The following is a 17,813-nucleotide window of genomic DNA, read 5'->3' on the forward strand; positions in this document are numbered from 1 at the left end:
TTGACTACCTTTACTGCCTTCCATTGTTAAGTGGAACTGCTTAAAATCCCCAGTCCATTCTACTGCCTCCTTTTGCCCATCTTGAAACTAAACACTTATAGCCTTTTTTACAACTTCTGTAACTCTTGAGGTTTGAACATAATCTCTCATAGAAAAACTAAGCTTGTCCTTTTCATTAACATTCTTTACCTCATTACTGGATTATTCTGTCACTGCCAGCTAACCATGTCAGACAGTGCATACCATGTGTTAGCACAGGCCTTCTGTTACTGACAACTATTCATGTCATACAGTATATACTGTATTAGCCCTGTCCTTCTTTCACTGCCACCTCACCATGTCATACAGTACATACTGTATTAGCACAGCCCTTCTATCACTGCTACCTAACCATGCCATAGAGTACATACTGTGTTAGCACAGTCCTTCAGTCATTGTCACCTAACCATGTCATACAGTACGTACTGTGTTAGCACAGCCCTTCTGTCACTGCCACCTAAACATGTCATATAGTACATACTGTGTTAGCAGAGCCCTTCTGTCACCGCCACCCTACCATGTCATATAGTACGTACTGTGTTAGTACAGTCCCTCTGTCACTGCCACACTGCCACCTAACAATGTCATACAGTACATACTGTGTTAGCATAGTCCTTCTGTCACTGCCGCCTAAAGATGTTATATAGTACATACTGTATTAGCACAGTCCTTCAGTCACTGCCACCTAACCATGTCAGACACTACATCATGTGTTATCCCAGTCCTTCTGTCACTGTCACCTAACCATGTCATATAGTACATACTGTGTTAGCACAGCTCTTCTGTCACTGCCACCTAACCATGTCATATAGTACATACTGTGTTAGCACAGCCCTTCTGTCACTGCCACCTAACCATGTCATCTAGTACGTACTGTGTTTGTACAGTCCTTCTGTCACTGCCACACTGCCACCTAACAATGTCATACAGTACATACAGTACATACTGTGTTAGCATAGTCCTTCTGTCACTGCCGCCTAAAGATGTTATATAGTACATACTGTGTTAGCACAGTCCTTTGGTCACTGCTACCTAACCATGTCAGACAATACATCCTGTGTTAGCACAGTCCTTCTGTCACTGTCACCTAACCATGTCATATAGTACATATTCTGTTAGCACAGCCCCTCTGTCACTGCCACCTAACCATGTCATATAGTATGCACTGTGTTAGCTCTGTCCTTCTGTCACTACCATCTTACCAGGTCATATATTACATACTGTGTTAGTACAGTCCTTCTGTCACTGCCACCTAACCATGTCATTTAGTATGAACTGTGTTAGCTCCGTCCTTTTGTCACTGCCACCTTACCATGTTGGACAGTACATACTGTGTTACCATAGCCCTTCTGTCACTGCCACCTCACTGTGTCATATAGTACATATTGTGGTAGTACTGCCCTTCTGTCACTGCCACTTAACCATGTCAGACAGTACATACTGTGTTAGTAGTGCCTTTCTGTCACTGCCACCTAACCATGTCATATAGCATGTACTGTGTTATCCCAGGCCTTCTGTCACTGCCACCTTACAGTGTCATATAGTACATACTGTGGTAGCACTGCCCTTCTGTCACTGCCACCTAACCATGTCATATAGTACATACTGTGTTATCCCAGTCCTTCTGTCACTGCCACCTCACCATGTCATATAATACATACTGTGTTAGCACAGTCTTTCTGTCACTGCCACCTAACCATGTCATATAGAACATACCGTGTTAGCACAGGCCTTCTGTCACTTCCACCTAACCATGTCATATAGTACATACCATGTTAGCCCAGTCCTTCTATCACTGCCACCTCAACATGTCATATAGTATAGTATACTGTGGTAGCACAGACCTTCTATCACTGCCACCTAACCATGTCATATAGTACATACTGTGGTAGCACAGACCTTCTACCACTGCCACCTAACCATGTCATATAGTACATACTGTACTGCTTCTTTCCCCTTCAACCCTTTCCTCATCCAAATGACTGTAACGTTTTCAGTGAATATTCTGCATTCTAAATCCTACTGTTTCTCTTGTAGAGTTTCTGTACATGCATGCAGCTTTTTCATCTGATTTTCCTTCACTTTCTACCTGATAGACCACTTAATTTACAGATAAGTCAAATAGTGTTGCAGGAGACTCGATCTACTCCCAGTACACTGCTAAACTCTGGAATAGTATCCCATGCAAATAAACCTCTCAGATGAACTCATTAGTTTCAAACCACTGCTTAAACAACATCTTAACCAATCCTGGTCCTATACATGCTCGTCACAGGGTTAAAACTTTTTCACTGTACAATACTATCCAAATACTCTCCTTAATCACAATATTCTCAACCTCTTACTGAAATGACAAAACAATGTTTATACATAACTGCTGCCTGCACAATCCACTAAGTTGCATGTGTGCTTTCTCTTTAGTAACTTACACCTCTGTAAAATCTTAAAATGTATATACATAAATGTAAGTACTGTTTGTGTATAAATGAAAATAGAAATGTAACTACTGTTTGCGTATAAATATAAATAGAAATTTAACTACTGTTTGTGTATAAATGTAAATAGAAATGTAAGTACTGTTTGTGTATAAATGTAAATAGAAATGTAACTACTACGTGTTTGACTGGAACTTAGTATAATGCAATGTGGGCAAATGGAGCTTTTCTCCCTGAGCCTCCACCTAAAATGGGTATTACCCAGTCAGACTTTCCCTGTAAACAAAGACAAATAAATAATAAATAAATAAATATATCAAATGGAAGGTTTCCAGTAGATCAACTGCCAAGTAGTGTTCAATGTATGGGTGTTATATAGAATGTGTCTGTGTGTCACCCAGGCAGTTCCCATGACTCACACATGTGATACACATGTCATCTACATCAGTGATTCATGCCTGGTGATTTAACACAGGACCATCTCATTATTAGGTGCCCACTTTGCCACCTACAGAGCCTCCAGTAGTCTGTTCCCATGAATATAAGTAGCAGACCATTCATAATGATGCTCAAAGTTGTGTATTGCATGTGATACTGCATACTTGTTAGACCCATGGATGAGGAACCCTGTTAGCAGCCCCTAGACTGATGAGGAGATAGTATATAATACTGCAGTGTCACAGACGTGTGACATAACTGAACATATGTATGGTGTTCTGTAGGCCCACCTATGCTCTTTGGATACATCTTGTGGCACACACTGTACTATACTATGAAGACTGCAGCAAGATATTTTGGTCTGTTATCACATTTCATAACATGGTGCTACAAAAACAATTACAGCATTGGGGACACTATAATACTGCTTGACATGCATGTGGCAGCAGCAATGGTGGGGCCAGGTGATGAATCATGGGAAGAACCTGCTCTGGCTGTGGTGAGACCCCATGTGAGGCAAATGCTGGCACAATATGTTGTGGCAGTGGCAAAGAAGTAGTTCTGGTCAACAAGTATGGGCCACAACATGACAAACACAGACTAAAACTGATTATTGCAATAACACTGTCAGGTTATGCAGTACAGTGTACTGCCTTGTCAAGCTGTTCACCAGTTAGTACCACACCCACTCAGTGCAGAGATGTGGGCAGGACACAGTCATCAGCATTTGCACAGGTGGGGAAGGCTACATGACAGAAGACAGCAATGCTAACAAAGGGCTTAGGTGGAAGGTTCATGGGTGGTGGATATGGTAGCCATGCACATTGCTAGAAGTTTGGTGAGAGTCAAGGATCACACCCTCCAGAGATGGGTGGACATTTCTTGGGTGGAACACTGGCTGGTGTACATTGTGGCACCTCAGAGTTAGACCTAGATGCATCCTGTCCAAGGGAAGTACAATGTTATGAGCATGTACAGTAACTCTGATGTGGCATCTCATGTGGCATTCCAGTAGACTATTAGCATTCATAACCTTGTTATTGGGCACTGGTAGGCATTGCTCATTTTAGGGCTACAAAGGAGTATGCCAGTGTTGAACTGCAGGACCAAAATTAGTTTGCCTGCTAGAGTGTGCCCATTTTGGAGTAGGAAGAGTGTCATCTGTGTCCAAGAGACTATCCATGCCCAGGGTCAGAGGCAACAATGGACAGTGTGGATAGTGACATCATCTGCAGAATGGTGTGTAAGCCTGGAGTATGACTGAGCAATGGATATCCATCCTCCAATATGGCCATAGAGGCTGGTTGCTCATATCTGCATGGATGCTCTAATGGCTGCCAACAGGGCCACCAGTACCCTCAATAGACATATATACTACAAGCCCAAATATGCTCTGTCCTTCTTCATGCATTACAAGATGTCCCACATTCCCTGGAGTGCTTGTAGCTCCTCATGCAAGTCATGCAACATACTCAGCATGTCTAACGTGGTATAACTAGTGCTTGTCTCTCTGTGCCAGGACCACTGACCTGCATATCCACTGACTGATGCCAAAGGGTGACACCCAACACTGGTAAAGTCTTGGAGTCTGGTAATGATGGGCATCTACATGCCTCTCCTCTATGCTGTGTATGCTACAGAGGCAATGTAGGCCTCTGATGTTGTGTAGCAGGAGTGGGTCTGACACAGCCGGGATGATCATCACAAACTGAGAAGATACCAGAGGCTCATCCTTCCCTTCCACATCACCTCATCTCTGGGTAATGTGCATGTTGGCATTTGATGCCAGCAGCTGGCAACCCTGTTGTGTCATCAGATTTTGTCATGTGCCCAGTGCTACCATCATTAGCACTAGCATGTTCTGACCTGTTGTGGTCTCCCAGTGGGACCTATGAATGCATGCAGATAACTTATGTGGTGTAACACTTGATAATATTTCTGACTCTCACCATAAAATGAGACAAAGAATGCTACGTTAGTCATATACTTAGCTTGGACATATATGCACCCTATTGCACAGGTTGTTGCTGTTGCAGCCTGATGTCTTTGGATGACATAAATGAAAATGTGTTAGAGTAAACTATTCATAGTTGTAAGTCACTGCCTTAAAGGCATGGCACAGGACACTACTCAACTTATGTACCTCCTACAAACACGCAGACACACACACACACACACACACACACACACACACACACACACACACACACACACACACACACACACACACACACTAACCGAGCATAACGCATTTCTGTTTCTGTTCTTCTATTTTTAAAACCTAAAGCTGTTTAGTTTTAATCCAAAGTTAGTATTTTTTAGCCTTGTGTAGTTTATGAACAAAACACAGGTTGCATTTTCAAAAGCTCATCGGTTTTGCACATACATGTTTAGAAAAGGGAAAAATTCCACATTTGCATAATTTCTCTACTTCTTGGTCATGGTTTGAGAACTCCTTGGCAGGCTATTAATAACTTCACCTTTAGAAACCTAACTTCTAAATCTCTTAATTCTGTTCTGATAGTTCTCTTCTTTTTCTCCTAGAGGTCTCTGACTCTCTAATGCCTTTCCCATGATTCAGTCTGTTAGAGGTCTACACCACTTTAATTATCCTAATGTTCCTCATTTCCTTTGGTGTGTTTCTTTTACTCCAGTCAGACTAGGCCCGTTATTATCTTTGCAAGCTTTGTCCTCTACTTTACTACATTCCTTTTCTTCTACCTCAGATCAAACTTTGTATGGACTCTTTGAGGGAGGAACTCTCCAAAGAGAGTTACACAATTTGTTTCTTCCAGGTTTCTACATCAAGCTCTCCTTCACAGACACACTGATAAAAGTGTCCACCAAAATGCAGCTTTTTTCTTTCTTTTGTCTTCATTTAAGAAATGGGTTTACTTTTTTTTGGAGCAGTTAATATCCATGATCTGCTGAAGCTGCGTAATTTATTTATTTATTTGACGTTTGTTGACTGGGTTAGTTTGACTGAGCTGTTCACCTTTTTGTTTCACAACCAGTAAGTTCAGAGTAGTCTGAGGCTCTGCCTCAATATTGTAAAATATTATTGTGCCTGCAAATAGAGTTCCTGATTTCTGGAATGATTCTACTTTAAAATCAAAAGCTGGTTTATTGTAAGAGGGCAGTTTCTCCTTGACTGTGTATGGCTGTGATTGTAACAAATAATTCAAATTTTCAAATTCATTACATTTTTAAAAGACATTCCCTTATCTACATAAATATCTTCTACCATTCCCAAGTATGTTGTGCATTATCAAACTGTGTGACTCTGCTAAAGTTTTTCACATGTAGTTGGAATTCAGCATCTTTTGACTTCATTTCTTTTACACACTCTGCTTTCACTTTATTTCATATTATTCATGTCAGGTTCCCATCATTTGTTCAAGAAAGGTGTGAATTTCTTTTGAAGAATTTAGGTCATTAACAACTTACAAGTTGTCCTCTGGGAACTACACCTCCTGTCTATCTCAATCTCCAAAAGCATTACATGCATTGTAGTTTCAAAGCAGAATCTAACAAAATCCGTATATCCTTAACCATGTCAAACACAGGTAGTATTTGATTATTGTTGAAGTGTGAGTAATCTAGACTTGATGAACCAAAATGCAGAACTGAGCATTTCCTTGCATCAAATGCAACACCCTAATCCAATGACCAGTTAAATAAGTTGTCTAAACATCCTGCCAATTTTGTTGGTCATACATAGCAGTGACTGCCAAACTAATCTTTATAGTATCTGTAAATTTAATATCAAAATGTAATTTTTATGAGTTTGGAGTAAATCATAAAAGAGTTGAAAAAAAAAACATTTGCCAGTATTGCTTGTCACACTAATTGACCTCTAGTTATCACATTTATTAAGGGCATCATTCTTGGGAACACCAGTGACCATTGCCTTTTACTCCGTGTCAGGCACATATCCATATTTTAATGTTACTTGCTATCAATGTGTAAGACCAGGCACAAGCCCAAAATAAATTCTGGAAAGATGAAAAACGTTTAGGCTGTCAGGCCCTCCAGATGAATTAGGCTTAACCAAATAAAAAGCTTTGAGGGCCATACTTTAATCTATAATAGGACAGACAGTACACTTTTTGTTTACACCTACTACATGTATGTCTGATGCCACCACATTTATTCTAAACAAGGTGTCACTAATTACTACAAACAATGGAGTATGATAGAATATTATTTTATTCTCAGTAGACAGTGAAATGGTGGAATGCCGATCACAGCGACACTGCCTTCCATGTTTATAAACACTTTTTATTATCTTTATTACATGTGAATAACATTCTTTCACAGAATGGTTGAGTCTTACTTAGATTTCTACAAAAGGCATTCTTGTTCATTCTGTTACTCTACTGGTGGACTAAGACTGACCTCTCGAGCTTCAATTGCCCGAGGTTCAACCTGCTGACAGTTGGTGGTCCACCACAGGAAATCCCTTTTAGTGACTTGTGCCAGCATTGATGTCCTTTTTGGGGGAATTTACCCTTCTTTATGTTGGTGCAACCATGAAGTTGGCATATAGAAATTTGGGGATATGGAGGGGGTACCCCCTCACATTGGTCCCCCCATCCAAAAACACTTTAAAAAGTGTTATTTTGACTTTTTATTTGTGAATGCAGTTCTGGGATTCTGATCCTTTGTGCATTCACTTTTGTCCACTCAAAGTGGAAGCATTTCATTTAATTTACATCTGTTGATATTCCGGGTTGATGGGTATTTCTGCTATACTACCCAACAATATCTTTTCTTACTGCCTTAATGGGTTAAGTTTCTCTTCTACCCAGGGAGAGATTTATTGTATCTTATCTGTATCATGTTGCAAGGAACAAACTGAAGTATTACAGAATTCAATTTCCTGTAAAATGCATTTCCAGCACTTAGCAATATGACTGCATAACATGAATGTGAGGGTGTATAACAGTAGTAAAAAATGTCCACTGAAGTTGATAAGAACAGTTCATTCAGATTATTTCAGGATCACTAAAGGTAACTAATCCATAGTGTGAGCAATCAGACAATAAAAGTCTATAATTTATTATATATAATGTTGCTACAGTACCACAAATGTATTGAGTTATATCTGTGTCCTAGGTGACCTTGTATGTTACATTTCCAGAAAAATATTTAACAATCATATACTAGTATGTCCTGGCAAAGTTTAGCAGAGAAAGAAGGAAAACAGTTGCCAAGAGCAAAATGTTGTTTGCTACAGCTGTAGGCTTTTATAACAATACTTTTACAGCTTTAGTGCCTTTAAAATAAACAAGACCAAGCAAGGTGTATATGCGATGTACTCACCAAAGTGCTCCCATTTTGCATGTTGTGCAGATCCCTGTGTGCATGTGCACAGAAGTCCAAGCAAGCAGTAACACCTGAGAATGGACGGCCTTCCTTTGTACCCAAACGACAGTCTGGTGCTCTGTGCTCAAACTGAATCTGAAAAAAAAAAACAGCTTTATTATAAAAATTGTTCACTAAATCCATTCTAGTTTCAATTACTGTCTGCTACTCTGTGTACATTATTTATAGACTGGACCATGACAGAATTCTGTCAGTGCTACAGCAAATTCACCCCCATATAAAACTGATTGCACCTCCTAACATATTGTGAAATATTAGGGAATGTTTGTGCATTGTTGAGTGACCACATCTCATAAAATGTAGATTATTTTTTTACTGAATACATTTTTACTGATTTTCAGAAACATAAACATATATACAGTATGTATATCAAACAACTATTTACATATTCAAAGCTTAAACCGGAGAAACAATTCCAAAACCAATTATTTACATAGGATGTCTATACTTGAAAAACTTTATTTTCTTGAATATACCTGTGAATAAGATTATAATTTATTACAGTCTTCTGTTTCCAGTACTTGATTTGTTTTCTGCCAGGCAATGCTTAAGGAAGTAGGTCGTTCTGTTCTTTCCTTGATTGTTTTCAATTTCAGCTGTGAGACTGATAAAACCATGTTCTTGAAATATTTAAAACTGGGTGGAGTTCAGCTTTCCAGTTCTGTGTAATATTTTTCCTTGCAATAGCAAGGAGAGTTCACAAAATTACATATTTATGCCTTGGAACACAAGACGGCACAGGTATTCAACAAAACTAGAGATTTTGTAAGTTGGAAATTATCAGTAATCAGTGCCTGTAACAAATAGTTAATACTTTCCCAATATTGTTTAAGTAAATGGCATTCATAGAACATGTGTTGCCAGTTGGCTAGTGATTGTGATTTACACCTCCAACATCTATTTTCTTTATTACATATTAGTTCTAATTTGTGTGGTGTTAGGTATGTTCTATGTATAAATTGCCATGTGAAAAGTTGCCAATATAGTGATAAAAATGATAGTTCTGGAGATGTAAGAATTAGTCTTTTATCTTTATCATCTGGCATTTTAACATTAACTGTTTCATAGTATTTCTATATAGTTTGTTTATTATGAACTCTTGTTTCTTTAACTAATTTGTACAATACTCATAAAAATCCTTTCCCATTTGTGGGAAATTCCATCAGTGTTATTAACTGCTCTATAAACTTAGGAACCTTTTCCCTAACAAACTTCTGCATTATTGCCTGTTGGTTTAAAACTGTTTGTCTTAATCCCTGCAGTGTTAACCACATGCCATTTTCAAGGTTGAACTCCCTAATAATTTGCTCTATCATTAGTACTTTATTAGTGTTTATCAACTGATGCCAGTAAATTAGACCATTCTGAGTCCTGAGTTATAATATTATTTTGTGTATATGCTATTGGGAATATGAAAAAAGACCATGCTTTTATATCCGGATTTTTGTTTACAAAGTGCATAAAAGACTTTAGGGTATTGATAATGTATTTAGAATTTATATTTTTGTGTTTCCTTGTTGCCATATATTCCTTGAATAACCAAAGTAAGCTATTCGGTATTATGTCCATATGCTTATTTATTGTATCACGAGTGTTTTTTAACCAGATTTTTTCATGTACTAGCTTCCATTTGGAAGTATATTCTTTGTTTAACCATAGATAAACTGTTTTTAAACCTGACGATTGTATATATATCCTTCTAAATCTGGTACGCCTATTCCACCTTCTTCTCATTTGTCAAAATGATGTCTTAGGGCAACTCTAGGTTTTTTAGGGTACCTTAAGATTTTCGTTATTAACCCTTCAAATTGTTTTAAATATGATTTAGGTGGCAGTAGTGAGCAAGCTTGTAAAAATACAGAATTTTCAGGAATATAATCATTTTAATTATAGTCTTTCCTCCATGGTAAAAAAATATCTTATTCCATTTTTGTATGAGTACTTTGATATTATGCACAATCTTTTTATAGTTTAGTTATACTGTTGTATCTATGTCGTTTGTAATTTTAACTCCTAAGTATTTGATTGTGTCATTTCTGGATACATATTTTTGATATTTTTATTTAGTGCTTTTTGTTCATATTTATTAGTAACATATTAGTTTTATTTTCATTAAATGATAATCCAAAAATCTTCTTAAACTCTTTTGTTGCTTTCCATAGTTCTTTTAGTGTGTTATCTTCTTTTAAAGTCAATAAAATGTAGTCTGTAAATAGTTGAATCTTTAACTCAAGGTCAGTACCTAATTGAATTCCTCGAATATTTGGGTTTGCACGTATGAAATTTGCTAATGGTTCTATTACTAATGTGAATAACAAAGGAGAAAGTGAACAGCCCTGTTTTGTACCTTTTTAATGGTAATAGGCTCCAACAAACAGGATTCTATTTTTATCTATGGTGAAGATTTATCATAAAGAGACGTTATTAGTGTGGTAAAATTTTTCGAAAATCCATACTCCACCAGTGCAAGCCAAAGGTAATCCCAATTCAAGGAATCAAATGCACTGTTAATATCTAAGCAAATGACATTCATTTCAGTTTTTGTTTTGTTTATGATATCAATAAGAGACAAAATTCTCTTTATATTGTCATATGTATTTCTGTTTTTGATGAACCCTGTTTGATCATTCTCAATCAATAATGGCAATATTTGTTTCATTCTGTTTGCATGAACTGTCATAAATATTTTATGATCTATATTTAATGTACTTATGAGTCTACATGAGGTGCACTCATCAAGTTTTTATCTTGTTTCAAATCTGGTGATACTTGAGTGAATTTCCAAGAAGGAGGGCATTTATTACCTTCTTTAACTGATGTGAGCACACTTAGTGATAGATTTAGTGCATTATTAGATAATAGTGTAAACATTTCTGGTGTGATATCATCATTACATGGGGCTTTGTTTAATTTTAATTTCTTGATTTGCACTTTAATTTTTGTCATAGTTATATCTTTATCTATTATTTTTCTGTGTTCATCTGATAGTCTTAGTCTTATATTTTCCTTAATGAATTTTCTAAGTGCTTCACTTGATTCTACCTTATTTTTTTGACTATTGACTTTATTAAAATACACTCTAAAGGCTTCTAGAATTCCTTCTAAGTCTGATGCTTTTCTATTTTTGTCTATATTGGATATTTATTTTATCTGTTTTGCCTTTATTATTCTTTTTGTCCTGTTAGGAATTTTGCTTTGATTTTTAGGATTCATAGAGTAAGGGCATAGTTTGACCTTCTCTAGAGTAATCAATGTTTTATGGTTCAATATCTCTAAGTATTTTTGTTGAGGTTTTCTAATTCTTTTTCTGAAGCCAAGTTGCCTTTATGAATATCTAATTTCATTTTGTCTATTTTAGCTTGTAGTTCTGCCAGTTCTTTATTCCAATGCTTTTGTTTGTTTTTATACCAGGCTACCGCCTTCCCATATAAATATGCTTTCATTGCATCCTATATACACACATATATATATATATATATATATATATATATATATATATATATATATATATATATATATACATGTCTGCCACCTCATCTCTGAGGTTTAAATCTAGAAATGTTTACATCTCTGCAGTTTAGTATTGGTTAAACTCTTTAAGGTTTGCTATATAGGCTGGAATTCTTATGATTGTAAGTTTTCTCTTAAAGTTAAAATCTATTTGAAAAGTTACTGTATTATGGTCTGAGAAAGGGCAGGTGATTGTTTTGACTTTGCTTATTTTTGTAGTAAGATCCTTTGTTACATACGTTCTTTCTGTTCTGGAAAAGATGCTATGTCTATGTGAGTAATGTGTGAATATCAATGAATCTTGTTCAGCATATGTGTTGATGTCCATTAAGTTATCTGAGTCAGTAAACTCTAAGTAATTTTGATAGTGGAGATTTCTTGCATGTGTTTTTAGCATTTGTGTCCTCTTCTTTCATTATACAATTAAAATCTCCTGCAATTATTGTACTACCTTTGGAATGTTGTATTATGTTCTCTAAATGTTTGGCTGCCCTGACACCCAGTCCTGGTATCCAATAGTTGTTTATCAGGGTATAAGCCAAACCATTTATTAATATTGACACTAAACAAAACATTTCTGAGTTATCATTTGTATTTATGATCTTGGGCATCAAGATAGTCTTTCTCCATAATATTGTTACACCTCTTTGCTAGATTATTAATGGAATGGTAAAGCAAAAATAGCAGCAGAATCTGCACCTGGTCATAAGGCCATTAGAGTCCATGGTTCACCTTTGTACTCTGTTGTGCTAATGCTTTTTGCATAGCTATGCCTGATTGCTTTGTTATAGAGGATTACTGCTCATGGGTTCATAGGTTTACATTAGGCTAATAGATGTGCAACTCAACCAGGTTTTGTCCTAGAGTTCCTTGGATGCCTATATGGTGAGTATGCTAGGAAGGAGGTAGCTAAGGGTTATGTGGGGGGGGTATGTTGGTTTGTGATTAATTTACTTACTACTGACCTCTGCCATCAGAGGCATCGAGACAGACCAGGGGTGAATTTGCAATTTCCCATCCGGTGATCAAGGTTTGAATAGGCTCAGGGATGAGCTCTGTTTAATGTATATGGGAGCTTTGTCCACAGCACAGGGATCCTTTCAGACACATTATTAGTCTTTCCAGCATGTCCAATTTATGTCACAGGCAAAGTTTAGGTCCTTGGATATAGTGTTTCTGGTGCTGTTTGCTTTGCAGATGTGTGAGAGATCCACCAACACTGGATCTGAGAATGCCTTATATGCCAGGCATAGACTGTCTGTCAGTCACCTGTAGGAGACTGAGTACAGAGATAGGGCATTAGGGCAATCTAATCTGGTGATAAACCTTTGAGGGTGTTTTAACTGCTGCAACTGTCTTGTTAGGTACATGCCAGAGGGGGCGCTGTACTCAATGATGGGTCTGATAAGAGCTGAGCAGAGGGGTACTATATCTTCCTTGGACTAGGATGCCATATCCTTGCTTATGAGCTGGTCAACATAGAATGATTTTCTTACTATCATGGCTATGTGGTAGTCAAAGGCCAGATTATTGTCTTCATATTTTCCAAGATCTCTGACTATTGGGTCAACTCATAAGTGTGTTAGATCAGTGCAGTAATTACCTTGGGTGGATGATTTCCCAAAGGGCACTATACTGCATTTCTTTGCAGTGAGTTTTGATCCATGGCTTTGACACCACTCATTTGTTTTTGTTAGACTCTCTTGAAAGACGTTGATATCATGGGGGGAATTTATGATAGTTCCCAATTTATAGTCATCTACAAATCTGGTGAGCCAGAGGCCTTCGATATTAGCCTTTTCTTCAGAGAAGTAGATGCCAAACAGGAGGCAGCCCAACATGGAGCCTTGGAGTACTACACTGGTGACTGGTTTCCTAGGGGAGATGGTCCCACCAATCCTGACATATTGGCCCTTCCTGTGAGCCACCCAGCAATCCAGCACATTATTTAGGGATTTATGCCTAGGTCTGAGAATCTGTCAACAAAACCTAAATGGGGTATTGTATCGAATACCTTGGCCAGGTCAAGGTAGGAGCTATGCACTGTTTGTCCCTCATCCATAGCATTGGTGAGCTTCTTGAAGAAATCTACCAGATTGAGTAGGCAAGATCTTCCCGTAACAAAGCCAAACTGGGATGGTTCCAGTGTCTGCAGGTTGACAACTTCCTTGTTGATAATTTCCATGATAATTCATTCCTTAATTTTCCATATCAGACTTGTCGGGCTGAAGGGTCTGTAGTTCCTGGGGTTGGTTGATGGTCCACCCTTATGAAGAGGGATGACCTTTGTGGCCATTTATTTACCAGGCACATAACTTGTTTTGAGGCTATAGTTGAAGACTGCTTCAAGTGGCCCTGCTAAGTCATGTTTTAGACTATTTAGGAGGCCACTGAGGACAATGACGGAAAGCACTGAAGCAGTATTTTTGGCTTTAGTGCCACCAGGACCTGATCTTTGCTGATAGTTGGGAGGATATGCTAGAAGGGATTTCACAGGAGACAATTGGGAGGATATGCTAGAAGGGATGTTACAGGAGACAGTGGGGGGAGTGAGGGGTATAGTAAGAGCTAAATTTATCAGCTAGTACATTTGCTATGTTACCCTGATCAGGGAAAGTTTTGCCATTTACCACTAGTTCTGCACGCTGCTGAGTGTTATCTTTATGGTTCCTGACACAGCTGAAGAAGCCCTTGTGATTTTACTTAGCTTAGAAGGCTATCCTGACCTCATAATTGGCCTTACTGGACTTTATTAGGCTTCTTAGTTTCCTACTTCGTTGAAGCATAGAGCTGTTATCTCTATGAGAGTTGCTGTTTCTGATTTTGACCATGACTTTTTTGCTTTTGTTTTATACCATGTTAGGGTAAAGGTTTGTTTTTTTGGTGTTAGATCTGGGCTTACTTCTGGTCTCAATGCAGCCATTTATGTGCTTGTACAGGGTTTATGTAAATAATTCTGCATAGGTAGTTGTGTTCTCAGTGAGGGAGCTGTGAATTTTGACAAACTGTTGCTTAATAAGATATAGTTTGCTTTAGAATAGGTCCTAACTGTTACAGGTTTAGTTGGGGTTTCTGGGTTGATTATTACTTTTAAGAAGACAGCTTTGCGGCTCAACCTCACTGCTAAGGATATGACGTGGGGTGGGGGTGCAGTGTTCTCCCATGTTGACTTGGCCCAATATGTTCAATCCTTTGGTTGGAGTGATCATTATCTGGTCCAGGGTGTTTGTGCTGATAAAAGTCCAGGAATAATTGGGCCTGTGAGTTAGAGGCAGTGTGTGTGTTTCCCAGTTTATAGAGCCGTAGTTAAAGTCTCCCATGAATATGGTATTTGGTTGGATGGTGACCACCTATAGTAGGTCTAGATAAGAGCTGTGAGCTAAGTGGGTCATACAGGGTGACCTGTAGCTGGCTACAGGATGGCAAGGAACCTTGTCTATGGAGAACTGGGCATGGTTCAGATCCAAGGCATCATCCTGTTTAACAAAGCTGAAGTTCTATTTGCTACTAATGTACATTAAGACATCTCCACCTTTAGCACTTGTTTGTGCTCTTGTTTGTCTAAATGTATGGAAGGCGCTGTAGACTTGCACTGCTGGAGTACTTTTTGTGGCTTTAAACCAAGTCATGGTAATGGCACAGATGTCTACATTCTCCAGAGTGAAGAGAGCTTGTAGGGTGTAAGGTTTCTTGTTCAGGCTCCTAGCACTGAGTAGTAACATCTTAAGGTTGCTCTGAGGCTTTTTTTTTCTTGCTAGTTTTGCCACTTTGACATTGCCTAAAAGGCTTTAAGGGGTGGATAAAGTTTTAGTCAATATCCAAAAGCCCAGGGGGACACGTGAAGACCATCCTTGGCAAAGTAATATGGTCTGTTACCCAAGTCTTTCCATGCTGATAGACACTGGGTTCCCCTGCAGTGACACCCAAAACAAAGCCAATTATTAAAATTAATCACTTTATGTTCATATTGTGGCATCATTATTGGTGAAGGCAGAATGATGCTTAATGCAAGGTATGTACTTGTCTGTGACACATATTCAGAGAGATCCGTAGAGTACGTTTCTATACAGCCAATTGAGGTATGTCTTAGGTCATTTACATCCACATGGACTACGATAGAATCATATTGGTACCTGTGTTGCAGTGACTTGAGTGCATGTGTGATATTGCACATCCTAGCTCCAGATAGGCAACTTACTGTTACCTTCTGCTTCTCCAGCCTTGTGAGCGGGACATCTGTGTGTTGTACAATAGATTCTTCTATGACAAGAGTACTAGATAAAGTGTTTGCTTGCCTTATGAACTTTGTTCTTGGGTGTCCACTGGGTGTAGGCTTATGCATGGTGTTAATTGTTGCTTTTGGTGTGTGCTTTAGTGATTGCTGAGGATAGATGTTGCTGTTTGATGGCTTAGGATGTCCTTGAGATTTGGAAAGGTGCCTTTTAAGTTCCTCAGCATAACAAGGTTTATGTGTGTGGTAAGCTGTATGTGTAAAGGATGTAGTGTGTGTGTGTGTGTGTGTGTGTGTGTGTGTGTGTGTGTTGTTATCAACCTTGCTTGTAAACAACATTTTTCCTCCAAGGAAGCTATGTATGTACATTTCTTGCATGTTGTGTGCTACTTTCTTTAAGGATTAAATGGCTTTCTGTGTAATGAAACAATTGCTACATTGTCTTAGGATGCCCATATCTACCAAGCTGCCCACAGAGACATTAGAAAATTGTGGATTCATTTTGTCAGGACCAGCATTAGGGTTAGGCTATTATGATTTAGGGAATTGGATTTACAGGGGTCACCTGAGTGGTGCCTAGGTTTAAGGTTAGATGTTAGATAGTGCTATGATCTGCTATTATTGCTGTTTGACATGTTAACTAGCTGCCCTGAGCTTAGCTTCATGCAAATCCTTTCTTTGCTACAGGTTAAAGTCTTGAGTATTAGTTTTATACATTTGCTACTATACAGAGTACTGCTAACCGCTGCTGTGAGGCACTAAAACTTTTCTACCCTCAAAGACCTACAAAAGCACCTAATTTATACAAGATAAAAAAGCTGAAAACTAACTCCTGTGCACTCTGGTTAATAAATGACTACACTTTGAGCTCCCTAGAGTGCTTCCCATCTTGGAGAGACAATACATTCTACAAGTTGGGTGACCTGGAACTTCTTAATGTAAAAGCACAGCAAAAGTAGCACACAAGTGCAGATTAACACCAAACAACTTAGTCTCTAAAAGTCCCTCTACTACCATTCGAATATCAGTCCAGTCTTCTTAATGTAAAAACACACTTTGGTTAGCCAAAAGTGAAAAGGCACTAACTACAACAAGTAATTGTCACTTTAAGCACCCTCATGTGTTTCCCAACTTGAACAGACCAGGCTACCTTTCTACTCTAACTAGAACTGCAGGTCCAGCCTTCTTAATGGAAAAACACAAGTTAGTCAGCCAAAAATGAAAAGGTATCAGAAACAAATCAAATAACTAGCTACAACAAATAATTCTCACTTTAAGGCCTCCTCACGTGTTTTCCAAATCAGACAGACCAGGTTACATTTCTACTCTTAACTAGATCTGCAGTCCCAGACTTTTTTAATGTAAAAACACACTTTAGTTACCCTGGGTAGCATAACTATCAGAAACAAGTCAAACAACTAGCTATAACAAATAATTCTCACTTTAATCCTATCTGTGAGTATCCCAACTCAGACAGACCAGGCTGCATTCCTACTGCCACTAGAATTTTAGTCCCAGGTTTCTTAAAGTAAAAAATACTTTAGTTAGCCATAAGCTAACCACAGTCAGAATTAGCTAGTTGTCTTTACATACTTTAAAATCTTGTCTGACAACTTTGTTACTAATATTATAAACAACAAGAAACTATCTTAACTTGCAACATTTACTGTATATACTGTTGATAATCAATATCTTGTTATTGTATTAAAGCCAACAACCTGTAATGCTGTTTACTATTGCTGCAGCTTTGTATCTCTATTTATCATGTACAT

At 38.1% G+C, this 17,813-nt stretch overlaps 1 protein-coding gene across 1 annotated transcript in view; it reads right to left on the bottom strand.

Moving 5' to 3' along the window:
* Positions 1–17,813, bottom strand: part of TET2 (tet methylcytosine dioxygenase 2) — a 285,218-nt gene that overhangs the window by 107,159 nt on the left and 160,246 nt on the right. Inside the window, exon 7 of the mRNA XM_044061309.1 lies at positions 8,238–8,375. Coding sequence (XP_043917244.1) covers positions 8,238–8,375 — 138 coding nt within the window. The remainder of the gene's footprint in view (positions 1–8,237; positions 8,376–17,813) is intronic.

Source organism: Protopterus annectens, chromosome 2.part0 (genome assembly GCF_019279795.1).
Source record: "Protopterus annectens isolate FY-2018-M chromosome 2.part0, PAN1.0, whole genome shotgun sequence".
Classification (NCBI taxonomy): Eukaryota; Metazoa; Chordata; order Ceratodontiformes; family Protopteridae; genus Protopterus; species Protopterus annectens.